The sequence below is a fragment of the Manis javanica genome, chromosome 10, assembly GCF_040802235.1.
Source record: "Manis javanica isolate MJ-LG chromosome 10, MJ_LKY, whole genome shotgun sequence".
In the NCBI taxonomy this organism is placed as follows: Eukaryota; Metazoa; Chordata; class Mammalia; order Pholidota; family Manidae; genus Manis; species Manis javanica.
Genome location: NC_133165.1, coordinates 46631518 through 46649799, shown reverse-complemented (window position 1 = coordinate 46649799; position 18282 = coordinate 46631518). Strand labels below are relative to the sequence as shown.

The 18282-nt window shown below is 45.7% G+C and overlaps 1 protein-coding gene and 1 pseudogene across 4 annotated transcripts in view; one reads left to right on the top strand and one right to left on the bottom strand.

Annotated features, from left to right (window-relative positions):
* Positions 1 to 3633, top strand: part of SBK1 (SH3 domain binding kinase 1) — a 69532-nt gene extending 65899 nt beyond the window's left edge. For 3 of the 4 annotated variants that reach the window (XM_036992480.2, XM_036992481.2, XM_017677140.3), the window contains one exon: positions 58 to 3633. In XM_036992480.2, coding sequence (XP_036848375.1) covers positions 58 to 873 — 816 coding nt within the window. In that variant the 3' untranslated portion in view covers positions 874 to 3633. The remainder of the gene's footprint in view (positions 1 to 57) is intronic. The other variant, XR_001855779.3, reaches the window with a different exon arrangement.
* Positions 2267 to 17947, bottom strand: LOC108407642 (cyclin-dependent kinases regulatory subunit 2 pseudogene; annotated as a pseudogene).
* Between the last annotated feature and the right edge of the window lie 335 nt (positions 17948 to 18282).

Genomic DNA, 18282 nt, shown 5'->3' with positions numbered 1-18282 from the left:
CAAGAGAACCAGAAGCGGCCCCCTGAGCGCCGCTCCCGTCCCATCCCCGGCCTCCAGGTGGGGCTCCCCGAGGACACAGTGAAGCGCTGCGTGCAGCAACTGGGCCTGGCGCTGGACTTCATGCACGGGCGGCAGCTGGTGCACCGCGACATCAAGCCCGAGAACGTGCTGCTGTTCGACCACGAGTGCCGCCGCGTGAAGCTAGCCGACTTTGGCATGACGCGCCGCGTGGGCTGCCGCGTGAAGCGCGTCAGCGGCACCATCCCATACACAGCACCCGAGGTGTGCCAGTCGGGCCGCGCCGACGGCTTCGCTGTGGACACGGGAGTGGATGTGTGGGCCTTCGGCGTGCTCATCTTCTGCGTGCTCACCGGTAACTTCCCGTGGGAGGCGGCGTCGGGCGCCGATGCCTTCTTTGAGGAGTTCGTGCGCTGGCAGCGGGGCCGCCTGCCGGGGCTGCCTTCGCAGTGGCGCCGCTTCACCGAGCCGGCGCTGCGCATGTTCCAGCGCCTCCTGGCACTCGAGCCTGAGCGCCGCGGGCCGGCCAAGGAGGTCTTCCGCTTCCTCAAGCACGAGCTCACGTCCGAGCTGCGTCGCCGGCCCTCCCACCGCGCGCGCAAGCCAGCGGGGGACCGGCTGCAGGCCTCCGGGTCGCTGCGCCTCGAGGCACCTGGGCCGCTCAAGCGGACGGTGCTGACCGAGAGCGGCAGCGGCTCCCGGCCCGCGCCCCCCGCGGTTGGGCCCGTGCCTGTGCCGGTGCCCGTGCCCGAGGCCAGCCTAGCGCCTCCGGGGCTCCTCGGCAGGACCGATGGCCGCCCGGACAAGAGCAAAGGGCAGGTGGTGCTGGCCACGGCCATTGAGATCTGCGTCTGAGTCGCCCCTGCTGTGTGGGCAGGGGTGCTGTGCACGCAGCCAGGCCGGGGCGCGGGGAGCCGCCCTGGGCCCGTGCCAAGGCAGGCGCAGCAGCCGCAGCAAAACCGACCAGCCCCCATGGGGGCAGGAGGGAGTAGTGGTAGATTAGGCAGGATGGTGGGCCCAGGCGTCCTGTCCACAGCAGGCTGCTGAGATAGGCACCAAAAGACCTCTTGCTCTACCTTTGGGGTAGGGGCTTGGCCCACAGGAGCCAAGCCTCACAGACCCGAGGATTCAGAGGCCCCCACACACACCAGAAGCAAGGGAGCTTGCAGGCAGACTCCCACACACAACCCCGAACCTTTTTGCACCTGGCCCTTTGTACCCCCTGGCAGATTTTACCCACAGTCCCACCCCTGGTCCTGCCTCCTGGCCACCCTAACCTCTGCAGTCCCTCTACCCACGGGCACAGAAAGGGACTGAAATGCTGGGGCAGAGAAGGGGCTTAGGGCTCCTGGACACTGGCTGGGAGGAGGGCGATGAGCCGAGGGCAGGGGAGGTCAAAGGGGAGAGGCCAAGGCCCCTGCAAAGTGTAGCAAATGTCTGGATGTAAAAATGTGTGTGTGTGTATACGTATGTGCACATGCAAGCTCAGGCCCCCAAAGTCTAATGACTCCCCCACAACCCATTCGCATGATGAAGACACTGAGCCCCCAAAAGGGCACCTTTCCATGAGGCTCACAGTCACTGAGCGGTAGAGCTCTAGTAGGCCTCCCCTTCCTCCACAGGGATTGTCCTGACACCTCCCTCACAGAGGGCTCCCAGGGCAGGGGCCTCAGTTTCCCCTGCATCCCTAGGCATGAGTGAGGAGCCCAGAGCCAGGCTCAGGGAACCTCTCAGACCTTGCCGCCCCAGTCCAGACACAATGGCTGGACTTCTGACTGGTGGCAGGGTGATTTGTGCCAGGAATTTCTCCTGGGGTCCAGCATGTCAGCCTGGGGCTGACCCCATCGCCACATCTTCCAAGTTTCTGGAGTAGTGGAGTGTGCCACTGTTGGTGTGAGAATGCTGTGGGTTTAAGAATGGAGGCTGTGGAAATGTGAGGGGGTGCATGTGTGAATAGGTGTGTGTGCGTTGTGACTGCAGAGTGCGCATGTGTGCATGTAGTCTCACATGTTAAGTGACAGCATCCAGACATCTCAGTAACTGCCCCATCCCAGTATTCTCACCAGGCAGCTGCCAGAGGGTGTCCAGGCCTGTGCTTCATCATACCCCTCAGGGAATCTGGCAAGGAGGCACCTGCAGATTGGTTCAGGACCCGAGGCAGCAAAACAGAAGAGAGGAACCCACCTTCTGGCAGTGCTCTCCCATGACCCCTGCACTCTCTGTGGAGGCCTGGGACCCCGCAATAACCTCAACATGGGTGAGGCTGCTCCCTCTGCTTGGCAGTGCCCATCCTCTGCTGCCCTGGGCCACATCTACCAGGGTCCTCCTGGGCTTCTTGGTCACTTGGGGGGCTCCCTGATGGGCCAGGATGATCAGAGGGGGGATAAGAACCCTCTGGCCTGGAGCCTGTGCCCCCCTCATCCCTCATTCCCACCGCGCAAAAGGGCTATAGGTCCCCCTGCCCTGCCCGGGTCCAGTTTACAAACAATGTGCGGCTGCCCCAGGGCCTAGCCCCACTCTCCTTGGTGTGCCCCCTCCCCCTTGAGACCCACCTCTCCAGTGGACACAGGGGCCCTCCACATGCCAGGTAAGTAGCAAACCCCTCCTCCCACCAAGGGTCATGTCTGTGAAGGCCCCCATCACTGCCCCCAACCCACCTGGAGCCCCTGGCTGCCTCTCCCAGCCTCAACTTCTCTTTTTGCCTTAGGCCTCTTGACATCCTGTCTCCTGCAATAACGAGGAAGCGAGATTCCAAGTAGATGTCCCTCACCGTGCACCCTCTCTCTCTTTCTCTCTGTGAAGATCCTGTTCGGGAGTTTTTCCCTCATCGTAGTATCTAGGATGTTAGAGTTGGGAAGGGACTGTAGTTATGTAGCCCAGCCCCCATGTTCAGAGGCACAGAGGGGCAGTGACGGCCTGATGTGGAAGCAGGACTGAAACCAGGTCTGCTCCTTCACTGTCAGGACCCTGCTGCCACCACCTCCGCCTTTACTGGTTGGTTTGGGACCCTTTGCCCTTTAGGAGAGGTGTTGGTCACAGATGTTTACCTCAGTATATGTCACTGTCGAAGAAACGAAAATAAATAGCAAAAAATTAATAACACCATAGAATGAAGACTTAGAGAAGACAAAAAATCCCCCTCCCATGCGAGTCTTCTGTGAAGGTTGTGTGTGAGTGTGTGGTGTGTGCGCATGTGTGTCTGTCCAACCCCTGGCAGGCTGGGTCATCCCAACCTCTGTCCCAGCCCCTGTGCCCCCACACCGCCCCTTGTCCTTCGGTGCTTCCCAGAGGCCCTCTGAGCTGGCCTGTGGGGCATGGGGAACCTCCTGGATGGAAGGCAGGGCCACGGGTTAGCTAGAGGGTCTCCCATCAGTCCCGTTGAGCAGAGCCCCAAGGCTGCCAATATTCCCTGAGTCCATGTTGTGGCAATCGGGACAGTCATGGTGGCTGGCATCAGCATCAGCCCCCTAGCCCCAGACCTTCATGTATTGCCACCCCACCACCACCATGTGTTTGTAAATACTCTGGTATCCTTTGGCCCTGAGAAGGTTTTTAAATGTGTTATTTACTTCTCTAATCATGACAATTGCTATAAAATAAAGTTTAGAAAAATTACCACATTTTGATACATTTTGTGTCTGTCTGGTCTCAGATATGGAGTAGGGAGGGGGACATGCAGAATTACTCTCAAAACCTACAAATGTTCTAAGGTGGGACCTACAGAGTCTGAGGGCAGCTCCTCCAGGCCTCCTGTGACCTCTCAGTAGGCCTGAGTAGGACCCGAGGGCAAACGGAACAAGCACCCAGGTTCTAGGGGAAGGGGCAGGGAGTCGGCCCCGGCCTGGAGTCCAGCTCCTGTTTGGAGCCTTTCAGACTGGGCAGAAAATAGAAACAAAAGCCCAGAGGAATAGAGTAGGCCAATTCATCCAGTTCCACTCAGCAAATACTCACCAACCACATTCTATGTCCTGGGCTTCTGGCTAGGGACCAGGAACATGGCAGTGAGCAGGCAGATGGGATCCCTGTCCTCGGGCAGTCAACAATCTGATGATGGAGACAGACACATAAGCCTGGGTGCTGGGAATGTAACCGTGAAGCCCATCACATTTGGAGGTGCCAGGAGCACCCTGGCGACAGAGAGCAGAGGATTAGGAGTTCTCTGAGTGCCAGGGCCTGCCAAGGTGGGATGAAGCTGAATGGGCAGTGCCTGAGACTTAGAGGCAACAGGCAAAGTGGAAGTTTTAAAGCCAGGGGAGTTGGCACAAGCTGTAGGGGGTGTCAGCATTCACCCTTCATTCAGCAAATATTTATTAATTTATAATCAATGGAACAATTCTTCAAATCCAGGTCTACCCGCTCGCTTCCTGCATTGTTCCCTCTGGACACAGCCGTCCCTGCCTGGCCTGCAAGAGCTCCTCACTGGCCTCCCAGCTCTCTCACCTTAACCTCTTCATGGTATAGCAGCCAGAGTGGGTTTTTCATACATAAGATCTGTCACTCTGTTCAAAACCCTTCACCTGCTCCCTATATCACCCCAAATCAAAGCTGAAGTCCTTACAGGTCTCCAAGGCCACTTCCCCTCCTCCTCTCCCCTGTGCTGCCTCCAAGCCATACTGAACCCTCAGATAGCCAAGCATGCTTTCCCTTCAGGGCCTGGGCTTTCCCAAATCTCCCTGGAGCCCCCTTCCTTCAGGTCCTTGCTCAAAAGCCAAGAGATTAGAGGAAACTTCTTGGAGCAGAAGCCCCTTACCCTGCTTCATCACACTTAAGGCTCACCACCACTCACAATGCTATGTTTTTGCTTGCTCTCCATCTTCCCCACTATAATGGAAGTTCCATAAGAGCAGAATTGTGTTTGGCAAACTGCTCCTCCACCTCCCACCCCCCATGTCTGGCACATGACAGGAACTCTAGAATGATTTGTTGAATGAATGAATGCTCAATATTATTTAGGGGCCAAGGATACAGCAGTAGACAAGACAAGCAATCTCTTTCCTCTGAAGCTCACTTTCCATAGAGGAAAACTGGCATTAAGTAGGTTACATAATTACCTATGAAATGGGGGTAAGGGGAAAAAAATAGGGAAAAAATAAGGAAAGAAAAGGTGGGGGGTGGGGAATCCATCCAAACTAGGTCAGAGGGAAAATGATTCCTACCCAAGAATTTGGTTAAGAATATTTTAGGATCACGGGAAGATGGCGGCATTAGTAGTTCAGAGGAAATCTCCTCCGCAAAACATATATATTTATGAAAATACAATAAATACAACTATTCCTAAAAGAGACAACAGTGGATGCAGTACAACAGCCAGGATACATCTACATCTGCGAGAGCTCAACATCACACGAAGGGGGTAAGATAAAAGCTGCGGCCAGGTGGGACCCGAATGCTCCCCCACCCCAAAACCCAGCGGGAATAAAGGAGTCGGAATGGGGAGGGAGTAAAAGCCCAGGACTGCTAAACAAACAGCTCTAGAAATCCGCACCCGAATGCAGATACAAGGTGCACGGGGTGCTGGATATTAGAGAAATGGAAAAGCAAACCCTGTGGGCAGGTCCCTGCAACCGGCACCCCTGAGACACAAGAAAAGCGAGTGCTTTCTGCAAGTCTTAAGGAGACAGGGACCCCATAGCTGGACAGAGTTGTCACGGCTCACATAGCCAGCAGTTGGGAATCTCGGGGAAACTTAGGCACCCTAAGCCCCGGGGAGGTAGTGCAGCTCTGAAGCTGCTCACGGCACTAAGCAGCCTGCCAGTCGTTCCTCCAACTGGTGTGGACCCCGACACACCAGCCCAGTAGCGGGAGAGTGGGAGTGCGTGCTGTGGACGGCAGCGCCGGAAGGGACCAGGAGCAGATCCACATGCCAGCGGCGCCAGACGGACCAGGAAAGGTTTGTGCAAGCCCACAGAGGTGTGACCCAACAGCCCGGATGCGGCTCATGTGCACCAGCGGCAGTGAAGCCAGAGGAGCCCAGTAGAGGACCGCGCACACCTGCAGCGGAGCCAAAGGGAGCAGACACGCTCCCAGCAGCTGACCGGAATCCCAGCCCAATGAACAGCCACCCGGGCCAGACCCAAACACCGCTGCTGCCACACAGCTGCCCAGCAGGAGTGCTGCTAGCACGGAGGAGTGCACCTGGCGTGCCTGCCACTCACCGCAGGGCTCCGTGCTGCTCTGACGAAGACCCCACCCACAGCAGCTTAGGGGACTAACCTGGTGGCTGCTCCAGGAGTGCGGGTAACCATCACAGGCAGCGAAGAAGGGCAAGGTATCCAGCAAGCAGGAAAGGACTTTCTTCTCCCAGCTGACACACCTGCAACCTGCCTACAGCCACTGCTATCACCATGAAAAGGCAAAAAAATTTAGTCCAGTCCAAGATAGTTCAAACAACACCTCAGAAAGGATCTGCAGAGGCAGACCTAACCAGTCTCCCTGAAAAAGAATTCAAAATAAAAATCATAAACATGCTGACAGAGCTGCAGAGAAATATGCAAGAGCTAATGGATGACGTCCAGAGGGAGATTACAGAAATGAAACAAAGTCTGGAAGGATTTATAAGCAGAATGGATAAGATGCAAGAGGCCATTGATGGAATAGAAACCAGAGAACAGGAACGCATGGAAGATGATGCAGAGAGAGATAAAAGGATCTCCAGAAATGAAACAATATTAAGAGAAGTGTGTGACCAATCCAAAAGGAACAATATCCGTATTATAGGGGGACCAGAAGAAGAGAGAGAAAAAGGGACAGAAAGTGTCTTTGAAGAAATAATTGCTGAGAACTTCCCCAAACTGGGGGAAGAAATAGTTGCTCAGACTACAGAGGCACACAGAACTCCTGAGAGATGGGACCCAAAGAGGACAACACCAAGACACATAATAATTAAAATGGCAAAGATCAAGGACAAAGACAGAGTATTAAAGGCAGCCAGAGAGAGAAAAAAGGTCACCTATAAAGGAAAACCCATCAGGCTATCATCAGACTTCTAAACAGAAACCTTACAGGCCAGAAGAGAATGGTATGATATATTTAATGCAATGAAACAGAAGGATCTTGAACCAAGGATACTGTATCCAGCACGATTATCATTTAAATATGAAGGAGGGTTTAAACAATTCCCAGACAAGCAAAAGTTGAGGGAATTTGCCTCCCACAAACCACCTCTACAGGGTATCTTAGAGGGACTGCTCTAGATCGGAGCACACAGAACAAAACATCCAACATATGAAGAATGGAGGAGGAGGAAAAAGAAGGGAAAGAAATAATCATCAGACTATTTTTATAACAGCTCAGTAAGAGAGTTAAGTCAGACAGTAAGGTAGTAAACAACCTAACCTTGAACCTTTGGTAACCACAAATCTAAAGCCTGCAATGGCAATAAGTACGTATCTTTCAATAATCACACTAAATGTAAATGAACTGAATGCACCAATCAAAAGACACTGAGTAATAGAATGGATAAAAAAGCAAGACCCATCTATATGCTGCTTACAAGAGACTCACCTCAAACCCAAAGACATGCACAGATTAAAAGTCAAGGGATGGAAAAAGATATTTCACACAAACAATGGAGAGAAAAAAGCAGGTGTTGCATTACTAGTATCAGATAAAATACACTTCAAAATAAACAAAGTAACAAGAGATAAAGAAGGACATTACATAATGATAAAGGGGTCAGTCCAACAAGAGGATATAACCATTATAAACATTTATGCACCCAATATAGGAGCACCAGCATATGTGAAACAAATACTAACAGAATTAAAGGAGGAAATAGAACACAATGCATTCATTCTGGAAGACGTTAACACACTACTCACTCCAAAGGACAGATCCACCAGACAGAAAATAAGTAAGGACACAGAGGCACTGAACAACAAACTAGAACAGATGGACCTAATAGACATCTATAGAACTCTACATCCAAAAGCAACAGAATACACCTTCTTCTCAAGTGCACATGGAACACTCTCCAGAATAGACCACATACTAGGCCACAAAAAGAGCCTCAGTAAATTCCAAAAGATTGAAATCCTACCAACCAACTTTTCAGACCACAAAGGTATAAAACTAGAAATAAATTGTACAAAGAAAGCAAAAAGGCTCACAAGCACATGGAGGCTTAACAACATGCTCCTAAACAATCAATGGATCAACGACCACATTAAAATGGAGATTCAGCATTATATGGAAACAAATGACAACAACAACACAAAGCCTCAACTTCTGTGGGACGAAGCAAAAGCAGTCTTAAGAGGAAAGTATACAGCAATCCAGGCATATGTAAAGAAGGAAGACCAATCCCAAATGAATAGTCTAATGTCACAATTATCGAAATTGGAAAAAGAAGAACAAATGAGGCCTAAGGTCAGCATAAGGAGGGACATAATAAAGATCAGAGAAGAAATAAATAAAATTGAGAAGAATAAAACAATAGAAAAAAATCAATGAAACCAAAAGCTGGTTCTTTGAGAAAATAAACAAAATAGATAAGCCTCTAGCCAGACTTATTAAGAGAAAAAGAGTGTCAACACATGTCAACAGAATCAGAAATGAGAAAGGAAAAATCACAACGGACCCCACAGAAATACAAAGAATTATTAGAGAATACTATGAAAACCTATATGCTAACAAGCTGGAAAACCTAGGAGAAATAGACAACTTCCTAGAAAAATACAACCTTCCAAGACTGACCCAGAAAGAAACAGAAAATCTAAACAGACCAATTACCAGCAACGAAATTGAATCGGTAATCAAAAAACTACCCAAGAACAAAACCCCCGGGCCAGATGGATTTACCTCAGAATTTTATCAGACATACAGAGAAGACATAATACCCATTCTTCTTAAAGTTTTCCAAAATATAGAAGAGGAGGGAACACTCCCAAACTCATTCTGTGAAGCCAACATCACCCTAATACCAAAACCAGGTGATGACCTCACCAAAAAAGAAAACTACAGACCAATATCCCTGATGAACGTAGATGCAAAAATACTCAACAAAATATTAGCAAACCGAATTCAAAAATACATCAAGAGGATCATACACCATGACCAAGTGGGATTCATCCCAGGGATGCAAGGATGGTATAACATTCGAAAATCCATCAACATCATCCACCACATCAACAAAAAGAAGGACAAACACCACATGATCATCTCCATAGATGCTGAAAAACCATTCGACAAAATTCAGCATCCGTTCATGACAAAAACTCTCAACAAAATGGGCATAGAGGGGAAGTACCTCAACATAATAAAGGCCATATATGATAAACCCACAGCTAACATCATACTGAAAAAGATTTTCCTCTGAGATCGGGAACAAGACAGGGATGCCCACTCTCCCCACTGCTATTCAACATAGTACTGGAGGTCCTAGCCACAGCAATCAGACAACACAAAGAAATACAAGGAATCCTGATTGGTAAAGAAGAAGTCAAACTGTCACTATTTGCAGATGACATGATATTGTACATAAAAAACCCTCAAGACTCCACTGCAAAACTACTGGAACTAATATCAGAATTCAGCAAAGTTGCAGGATTCAAAATTAGCACACAGAAATCTGTAGCTTTCCTATACACTAACAATGAACTAATAGAAAGAGAAATCAAGAAAAGAATTCCATTCACAATAGCATCAAAAAGAATAAAATATGCAGGAATAAACCTAACCAAGGAAGTGAAAGACCTATACCCTGAAAACTACAAGACACTCTTAAGAGAAATTAAAGAGGTCACTGACAAATGGAAACTCTTCCCATGCTCCTGGCTGGGAAGAATTAATATCGTCAAAATGGCCATCCTGCCCAAAGCAGTATACATATTCGATGCAATCCCTATCAAATTACCAACAGCATTCTTCAATGAACTGGAACAAATAGTTCAAAAATTCATATGGAACCACCAAATAGCCAAAGCAATCCTGAGAAGGAAGAATAAAGTGGGGGGGATCTCGCTCCCTAACTTCAAGCTCTACTACAAAGCCACAGTAATCAAGACAATTTGGTACTGGGACAAGAACAGAGCCACAGACCAGTGGAACAGAATAGAGACTCCAGACATTAACCCAAACATAAATGGCCAATTAATATACGATAAAGGAGCCATGGACATACAATGGGGAAAGGACAGTCTCTTCAAAAGATGGTGCTGGCAAAATTGAACAGCTACATGTAAGAGAATGAAACTGGATCACTGTCTAACCCCATACACTAAAGTAAATTCGAAATGGATCAAAGACCTGAATATAAGTCATGAAACCATAGAACTCTTAGAAAAAAACATAGTCAAAAATCTCATGGACATAAACATGAGTGACTTCTTCATGAACACATCTCCCTGGGCAAGGGAAACAAAGGCAAAAATGAACAAATGGGACTATATCAAACTAAAAAGCTTCTGTACAGCAAAGGACACCATCAATAGAACAAAAAGGTACCCTGCAGTATGGGAGAATATATTCATAAATGACAGTTCTGATAAAGGCTTGACATCCAAAATATATAAAGAGCTCACAAATAATCCAATTAAAAAATGGGCAGAGGAGCTTAATAGACTGTTCTCTAAAGAAGAAATCCAGATGCCAACAGGCACATGAAAAGATGTTCCACACTGCTAATCATCAGAGAAATGCAAATTAAAACCAAAATGCGATATCACCTCACACCAGTAAGGATCACCATCATCAAAAAGACAAACAACAACAAATGGCGAGGTTGTGGAGAAAGGGGAACCCTCCTACACTGCTGGTGGGAATGTAAATTAGTTCAATCATTGTGGAAAGCAGTATGGAGGTTCCTCTAAAAGCTCAAAATAGAAATACCATTTGACCCAGGAATTCCACTCCTAGGAATTTACCCTAAGAAGGCAGCACTCCAGTTTGAAAAAGACAGATGCACCCCTATGTTTATCGCTGCACTATTTACAATAGCCAAGATATGGAAGCAACCTTAATGTCCATCAGTAGATGAATGGATAAAGAAGATGTGGTACATATACACAATGGAATATTACTCAGCCATAAGAAAAAAACGATCCTACCATTCACAACAACATGGATGGAGCTAGAGGGTATTATGCTCAGTGAAATAAGCCAGGCAGAAATGGACAAGTACCAAATGATTTCACTCATATGTGGAGTATAAGAACAAAGGAAAACTGAAGGAACAAAACAGCAGCAGAATCACCGAACCCAAGAATGGACTAATAGTTATCAAAGGGAAAGGGACTGGGGACGATGATGGGTGGGAAGGAAGGGATAAGGGCGGGGAACAAGAAAGAGGGCATTATGATTAGCATGTATAGTGCGTGGGGGGCACGGGGAGGGCTGTGCAACACAGAGAAGACAAGTAGTGAATTTACAGCATCTTACTCTGCAGATGGACAGTGACTGTGAAGGAGTATGTGGGGGGAATTTGGTGAAGGGGGGAACCTAGTAAACATAATGTTCTTTCTGTAATTGTAGATTAATGATACCAAAATAATAAATAAATAAATAAATAAATAAATAAATAAAAAGAGTGTCTTATAGTTTTCAGGGTATATGTCTTTCACATCCTTGGTTAGGTTTATTCCTATGTATTTTATTATTTTTGATTCGATTGTGATTGGAGTTATTTTCCTGATTTCTCTTTCTATTAGTTCATTGTTAGTGTATAGGAAAGCCACAAATTTCTGTGTGTTAATTTTGTATCCTGCAACTTTGCTATATTCCGATATCAGTTCTAATAGCTTTGGAGTGGAGTCTTTAGGGTTTTTTATTTACAATATCATGTCATCTGGAAATAGTGACAGTTTAACTTCTTCTTTACCAATCTGGATTCCTTGTATTTCTTTGTTTTGTCTAATTGCCATGGATAGGACCTCCAGTACTATGTTGAATAACAGTGGGGAGAGTGGGCATCCTTGTCTTGTTCCCGATCTTAGAGGAAAAGTTTTCAGCTTCTCACTATTAAGTATAATGTTGGCTGTGGGTTTGTCATATATGGCCTTTATTATGCTGAGGTACTTGCCCTGTATTCCCATTTTGTTGAGAGTTTTTATCATGAAGGGATGTTGAATTTTGTTTAATGCTTTTTCAGCGTCTATGGAAATGATCATGTGTTTTCTGTCCTTTTTGTTGATGTGGTGGATGATGTTGATGGATTTTCGAATGTTGTACCATCCTTGCATCCCTGAGATGAATCCCACTTGATCATGGTGTATGATCTTCTTGATGTATTTTTGAACTTGGTTTGCTAATATTTTGTTGAGTATTTTTGCATCTATGTTCATCAGGGATATTGATCTATAATTTTATTTTCTGGTGGGGTCTTTGCCTGGTTTTGGTATTAGAGTGATGCTGGCTTCATATAATGAGTTTGGAAGTATTCCCTCCTCTTCTGTTTCTTAGAAAACTTTAAGGAGAATAGGTATTATGTCTTCTCTATATGTCTGATAAAATTCAGCTGTGAATCCATCTGGTCCAGAGGTTTTGTTCTTGGGTAGTTTTTTGACTACTGATTCAATTTCTTTGCTGGTAATTGGTCTGTTTAGATTTTGTTTCTTCCTTGGTCAGTCTTTGGAAGGTTGTATTTTTCTAGGAAGTTACACACTTCTTCTAGGTTATCCAACTTGTTAGATTATAATTCTTCATAGTATTCTCTAATAATTCTTTGTATTTCTGTGGTTTCTGTAACGATTTTTCCTTTCTCATTTCTGATTCTGTTTATGTGTGTAGAATCTCCTTTTTTCTTGATAAGTCTGGCTAGGGGCTTATCTGTTTTGTTTATATTCTCAAAGAAGCAGCTCTTGGTTTCATTAATTCTTTCTTTTTTTTTATTCCTCTCAACTGTATTTATTTCTTCTCTGATCTTTATTATGTCCCTCCTTCTGCTGACTTTGGGCCTCATTTGTTCTTCTTTCTCCAGTTTCTATAATTGTGTCTTTAGACTATTCATTTGGGATTGTTCTTCCTTCTTTAAATAGGCCTGGATTGCTACATACTTTCCTGTTAGAACTGCCTTTGCTGCTTCACCTAGAAGTTGGGGCTTTATGCTGTCATTGTCATTTGTGTCCATATATTGCTTGATATCTGTTTTAATTTGGTCACTGATCCATTGATTATTTAGAAGCATGTTGTTAAGCCTCCATGTGTTTGTGAGCCTTTTTGTTTTCTTTGTACAATTTATTTCTAGTTTTATGCCTTTGTGATCTGAGAAGTTGGTTGGTAGAATTTCAGTCTTTTTTAATTTACTGAGGCTCTTTTTGTGGTCTAGTATGTGGTCTATTCCACTAGTGTATGGAAAATGTTCCATGGGCACTTGAGAAGAATGTGTATCCTTCTGCTTTGGGGTGTAGAGTTCTGTAGATGTCTGTTAAGTCCATGTGTTCTAGTGTGTTGTTCAGTGCCTCTGCATCCTTATTTATTTTCTGTCTGGTGGATCTGTCCTTTGGAGTGAGTGGTTTGTTGAAGTCTCCTAGAATGTATGCATTGCATTCTATTTCCTCTTTTAATTCTGTCAGTATGTGTTTCCATATGTTGGTGCTTCTGTATTGGTGCTATATCCTCTTGTTGACTGATCCCCTTATCATTATGTAATGTCCTTCTTAATCTCTTGTTACTTTCTTTGTTTTGAAGTGTATTTTGTCTAATACAAGTACTGCAACACCTGCTTTATTCTCCCTATTGTTTGCATTAAATATCTTTTTCCATCCCTTGACTTTTAGTCTGTGTATGTCTTTGGGTTTGAGGTGAGTCTCTTGTAAGCAGCATATAGATGGGTCTTGCTTTTTTATCCATTCTGTTACTCAGTGTCTTTTGATTGGTGCATTCAGTCCATTTACATTTAGGGTGATTATTGAAAGATACGTACTTATTGCCATTGCAGGCTTTAGATTCGTGGTTACCAAAGGTTCAAGGGTAGTTTCTTTACTATCTAGTCATCTAACTTCACTCTCTTATTAAACTATTATAAACACACATTCTGATGAGTCTTTATTTCTCTCCCTTTTTATTCTTCCTCCTCCATTCTTTATATGTTAGGTGTTTTATTCTGTACTCTTTGGGGTTTCTTCTGACTGCTTTTGTGAGTAGTTGATTTTGTTTTTTGCCTTTAGTTAGTATGTGGTTGGTCTGCTTTCTTTGGTGTGATTTTATTTTCTCTGGTGACATCTATTTAGCCTTAGGAGTGCTGCCATCTAGAGCAGTCCCTCTAACATACCCTGTAGAGGTGGTTTGTGGGAGGCAAATTCCCTCAACTTTTGCTTGTCTGGGAATTGTTTAATCCCTCCTTCATATTTAAATGATAATCGTGCTGGATACAGTATTCTTGGTTCAAGGCCCTTCTGTTTCATTGCATTAAATATATCATGCCATTCTCTTCTGGCCTGTAGGGTTTCTGTTGAGAAGTCTGGTTATAGCCTTATGGGTTCTCCTTTGTAGGTGATGTTTTTTCTCTCTCTGGCTGCCTTCAATACTCTGTCCTTGTCTTTGGTCTTTGCCATTTCAATTATTATATGTCTTGGTGTTGTCCTCCTTGGGTCCCTTGTGTTGGGAGTTCTGTGGGTTTCCATGTTCTGAGGGACTATTTCCTCCCCCAGTTTGGGGTCATTTTCAGCAATTATTTCTTCAAATACACTTTCTATCCCTTTTTCTCCCTTCTTCTTCTCCTTCTTCTTCTTCTTCTTCTTCCTTCTCCTTCTCCTTCTCCTTCTCCTTCTCCTTCTCCTTCTCCTTCTCCTTCTCCTTCTCCTTCTCCTTCTCCTTCTCCTTCTCCTTCTCCTTCTCCTTCTCCTTCTCCTTCTCCTTCTCCTTCTCCTTCTCCTTCTCCTTCTCCTTCTTCTCCTTCTCCTTCTTTTTCTTCTTCTTTCTTCTTCTTCTTCCCCTGTAATGCGAATATTGTTGCGTTTGGATTGGTCACATCATTCTCTTAATATTCTTTCATTCCTGGAGATCCTTTTGTCTCTCTCTGCCTCAGCTTCTCTGTATTACTGTTCTCTGATTTCTATTCCATTAACAGCCTCTTGCACCTCATCCAGCCTGCTCTTAAGTCCTTCCAGAGATTGTTTTAGTTTTGTATTCTCCCTCCCTACTTGCTCCTTTAGCTCTTGCATATTTCTATGCAGGTCCATCAGCATGGTTATGACCTTTATTTTGAATTATTTTTCAGGAAGATTGGATAACTCTATCCCCTCAGGCCCTCTCTCAGGGGTTTTCTGGGTAATTCTGGACTGGACCAAATTCTTCTGCCTTTTCATGGTGATAGAGGTAGCTGTATGCAGGTAGTGCATGTGTCAGCTGGGATAACAAAGTCCTTTCCTGTTTTCTGTTCCCCTTGGCCTTCTCCACTGCCTGTGTTGGTTACCTGCACTCCTGGAGCAGCCTCTGGATTAATCCCCTATGCTGCTGTGGGCGGGGCTGCCATCAGGGTAGCCCAGAGTCCTGCGGGGAGTGGCTGGTGCACCAGATGTGCTCTCCTGCAAGAATGGCGCCCCTTTGCACCTTACCCTGGTTTTCTCTGCCTGCACCAGGCAGCTGTGTGCTGGCAGCAGCCTTTGGGTCTGCCCCGGGTGGTTGCACACAGAGGGAGATTCTGGGTGGCTGCTGGGGGCACGGCCACTCCCAGGCCACTCACCACCACTGCGGGCTTGCGTGGCCACTCTCATGCTAATGCGCCACTGTGTCAGGGGCTGCTCCAGCCAGGGGAACAACAACAGACAGGCCGCTTATCACTGTGAGGGGCTTCAGAGCTGCACTGCCACCCAGGGGGTTAGGGTGCCTGTAGTTCCCTGGGATTCCCAGCTGCTGGGCTGAGTGTGCCAGGATGATTCTATCCAGCTGTGAGGTCCCTGTCCCTTTAAGACTTTCAAAAAGCACTCTCTTTTCTTTTGTCCCAGGGTAGCCAGTTGTGGGGAACCACTCACAGATTTTGCCTTTCCATTTCTCTAATATCCAGCACACTATGCACTGTGTGTCTGTGCTCCCAGTGCAGATTACTAGAGCTGATTGTTTAGCAGTCCTGGGCTTTCACTCCCTCTCCACTCCAACTCCTCTCCTCCTGTCAGGGTGCTGGGGTGGGGGGAGTGCTTGGGTCCTGCCGGGCCATGGCTTGTATCTTACCCCCTTCGTGAGATGCTGAGTTCTCACAGATGTAGATGTAGCCTGGCTGTTGTACTGTATCCACTGGTCTCTCTTTTAGGAATAGTTGTATTTGTTGTATTTTCAAAAATATATTTGTTTTGAGAGGAGATTTCCACTGCTCTATTCACACCACCGTCTTGGCTCTTCCTGCCATGTTAATTTTTTTAATGCAACATACAAACTTTCAAAAAATAACATATAGAGTCAAACAGACACTTATATTAAGAGAAAAACCCACTGGAAAAAATATGTCTGAACACTTTACTGTAACCTACTTGTAGCTGCATTTAACTGAGCTCTGTTGCTCTGAAGAATACAGCTCATGCACAGGTATGGATGAATGATTTGTACATTTTTCAAGTATTCATCAAATACTACCTTATATACACATATACATTACATTTGAAAAAGATTTAATTGACAATCCCCAGGTACACTTCATTTTTTTTTTATCTTTTGGAAGGAGTCATCTAAAGAGAAGACTATGTTGTTCTGGCTCATGAATCATGTAACAAACCCAGCCAAGACTCTGTTGGACACCAAGTCTTCTCTGGTCCTCTTCAGACATCAGATGGGTTTTGAGTACCTGTTTGGAAAGTTCTCTGGGTAACATGACATGCCAGTACTTGTAGTCCTCGTTGAAGTACTTGTCCAAGTAGTAGATCTGCTTTCAGGCCGTCCTGTGGGCAGGCGGCGCAGAGCAGGAGCAGTGAGGCTGATGGCCACATGGGGCCAAGGAATGACGACTCGACTCGCCATGCTAATTTCAAGTGCGATATTAGTGCACTTTGTTCAACCATCTCCTTTTGGAAGGAGATTCACTTTGCTTCTAGTTTTTGCTGCTGTAAACCCCGCTACAATAATCATCCTTTAGCAATTTTCTAGGGCAGGAAACAATCTGAAGAGTAATGGCTGAAAACTTCCTAAATTTGATGAAAAACATTAATCTGTCCATCCAAAAATCTTAGGGAAGTTATGACATGTAAACTCTACTCAGAGCAGAGCCATGTGGTAAATTATTACCTTTCCCTTCTGCAAAACTTTAAATTTTCTTTTTTATTTGCTTAGAATAATCTATATATTTATTATTAATTAAACCCCCAAATCTCCACCAGTGGTTTAAACCATTTCTCAAGATGTTCAGTTGGATTAAGCAGTTAAGAAATGTAATCTTCTTGAAGAAAATCTCGGTTAGAATCCCCTAGACTGCTCCATATGAACCCACCACTCTTTGGACCTTCTACACAGTATCATCTGAGGGTCTGTCCCCAATAGGAAAGAGAGCAGGAAGAGAGGAAGCCATTTCCCTGAGGAGTCCTTCCTCCTCTTTTCTATCCTGGAGCTCCTGTTCCTGCATTGAATTAAGCTTCTCTCACTTGTTTTACTCTCCTGTTTTGGTGGCCCACATTCTCCTGGCATTGCCCTACAAAGGGTGCCTAACAAGTAAAATTATTGAAATCTTGCAAAAAATATTATGGGATATTGCCGGATTGCCCTCAAAAAGAGATGTTAGCAATCTACATTTCCATCAGCAATATATGAGAGTATGCTTTCCCCCAAACCCCGCCAATTTTTGCCAACTTGCTGGGTATAAAGTGCTACCTCTTTGGGACTTTAATTTGCCTTTCCCTAGTCACTCATGAGGTTGCACATCTTTCATTTATTTATTTGGTGTTTGGATTTGCTTCTCTTTTTCTTCATTTCTTCATACCCTTTGCCATTTTTCTTTGGGGCTGCATATCTTTCTGCTGTCAGTGTGTAAGGACTATCTGGGCAGCACAGGCATCAGCCACTCATCTGCCATATTTGCAAAAAGAAATCATCCTTTAACTTTGCGTAGGGATCTTCCCATAATTTTCCTTCTGATTTCAACAAAGAATCATACAAAAGATTTTTGGTGGCCTCTGGCTTCTTTTCTTGGTCTAAAATGTTTTACCCCTGAGATCAATTCAAGATGGTGGCATGAGAGGTGAAATGGAGAACTCCTCTGAAAATCACATATAGGACAAAAATATAGTTAATACAAGTAAGCCTAAACCAGCAACAGTAAAGAAGGTTGCACCAGACTGCATACACCTGGAGAACAGAGCAGACCTCATGAAACAGGGTAACAAACAAAAGCCTTAATCTGGCAGGACC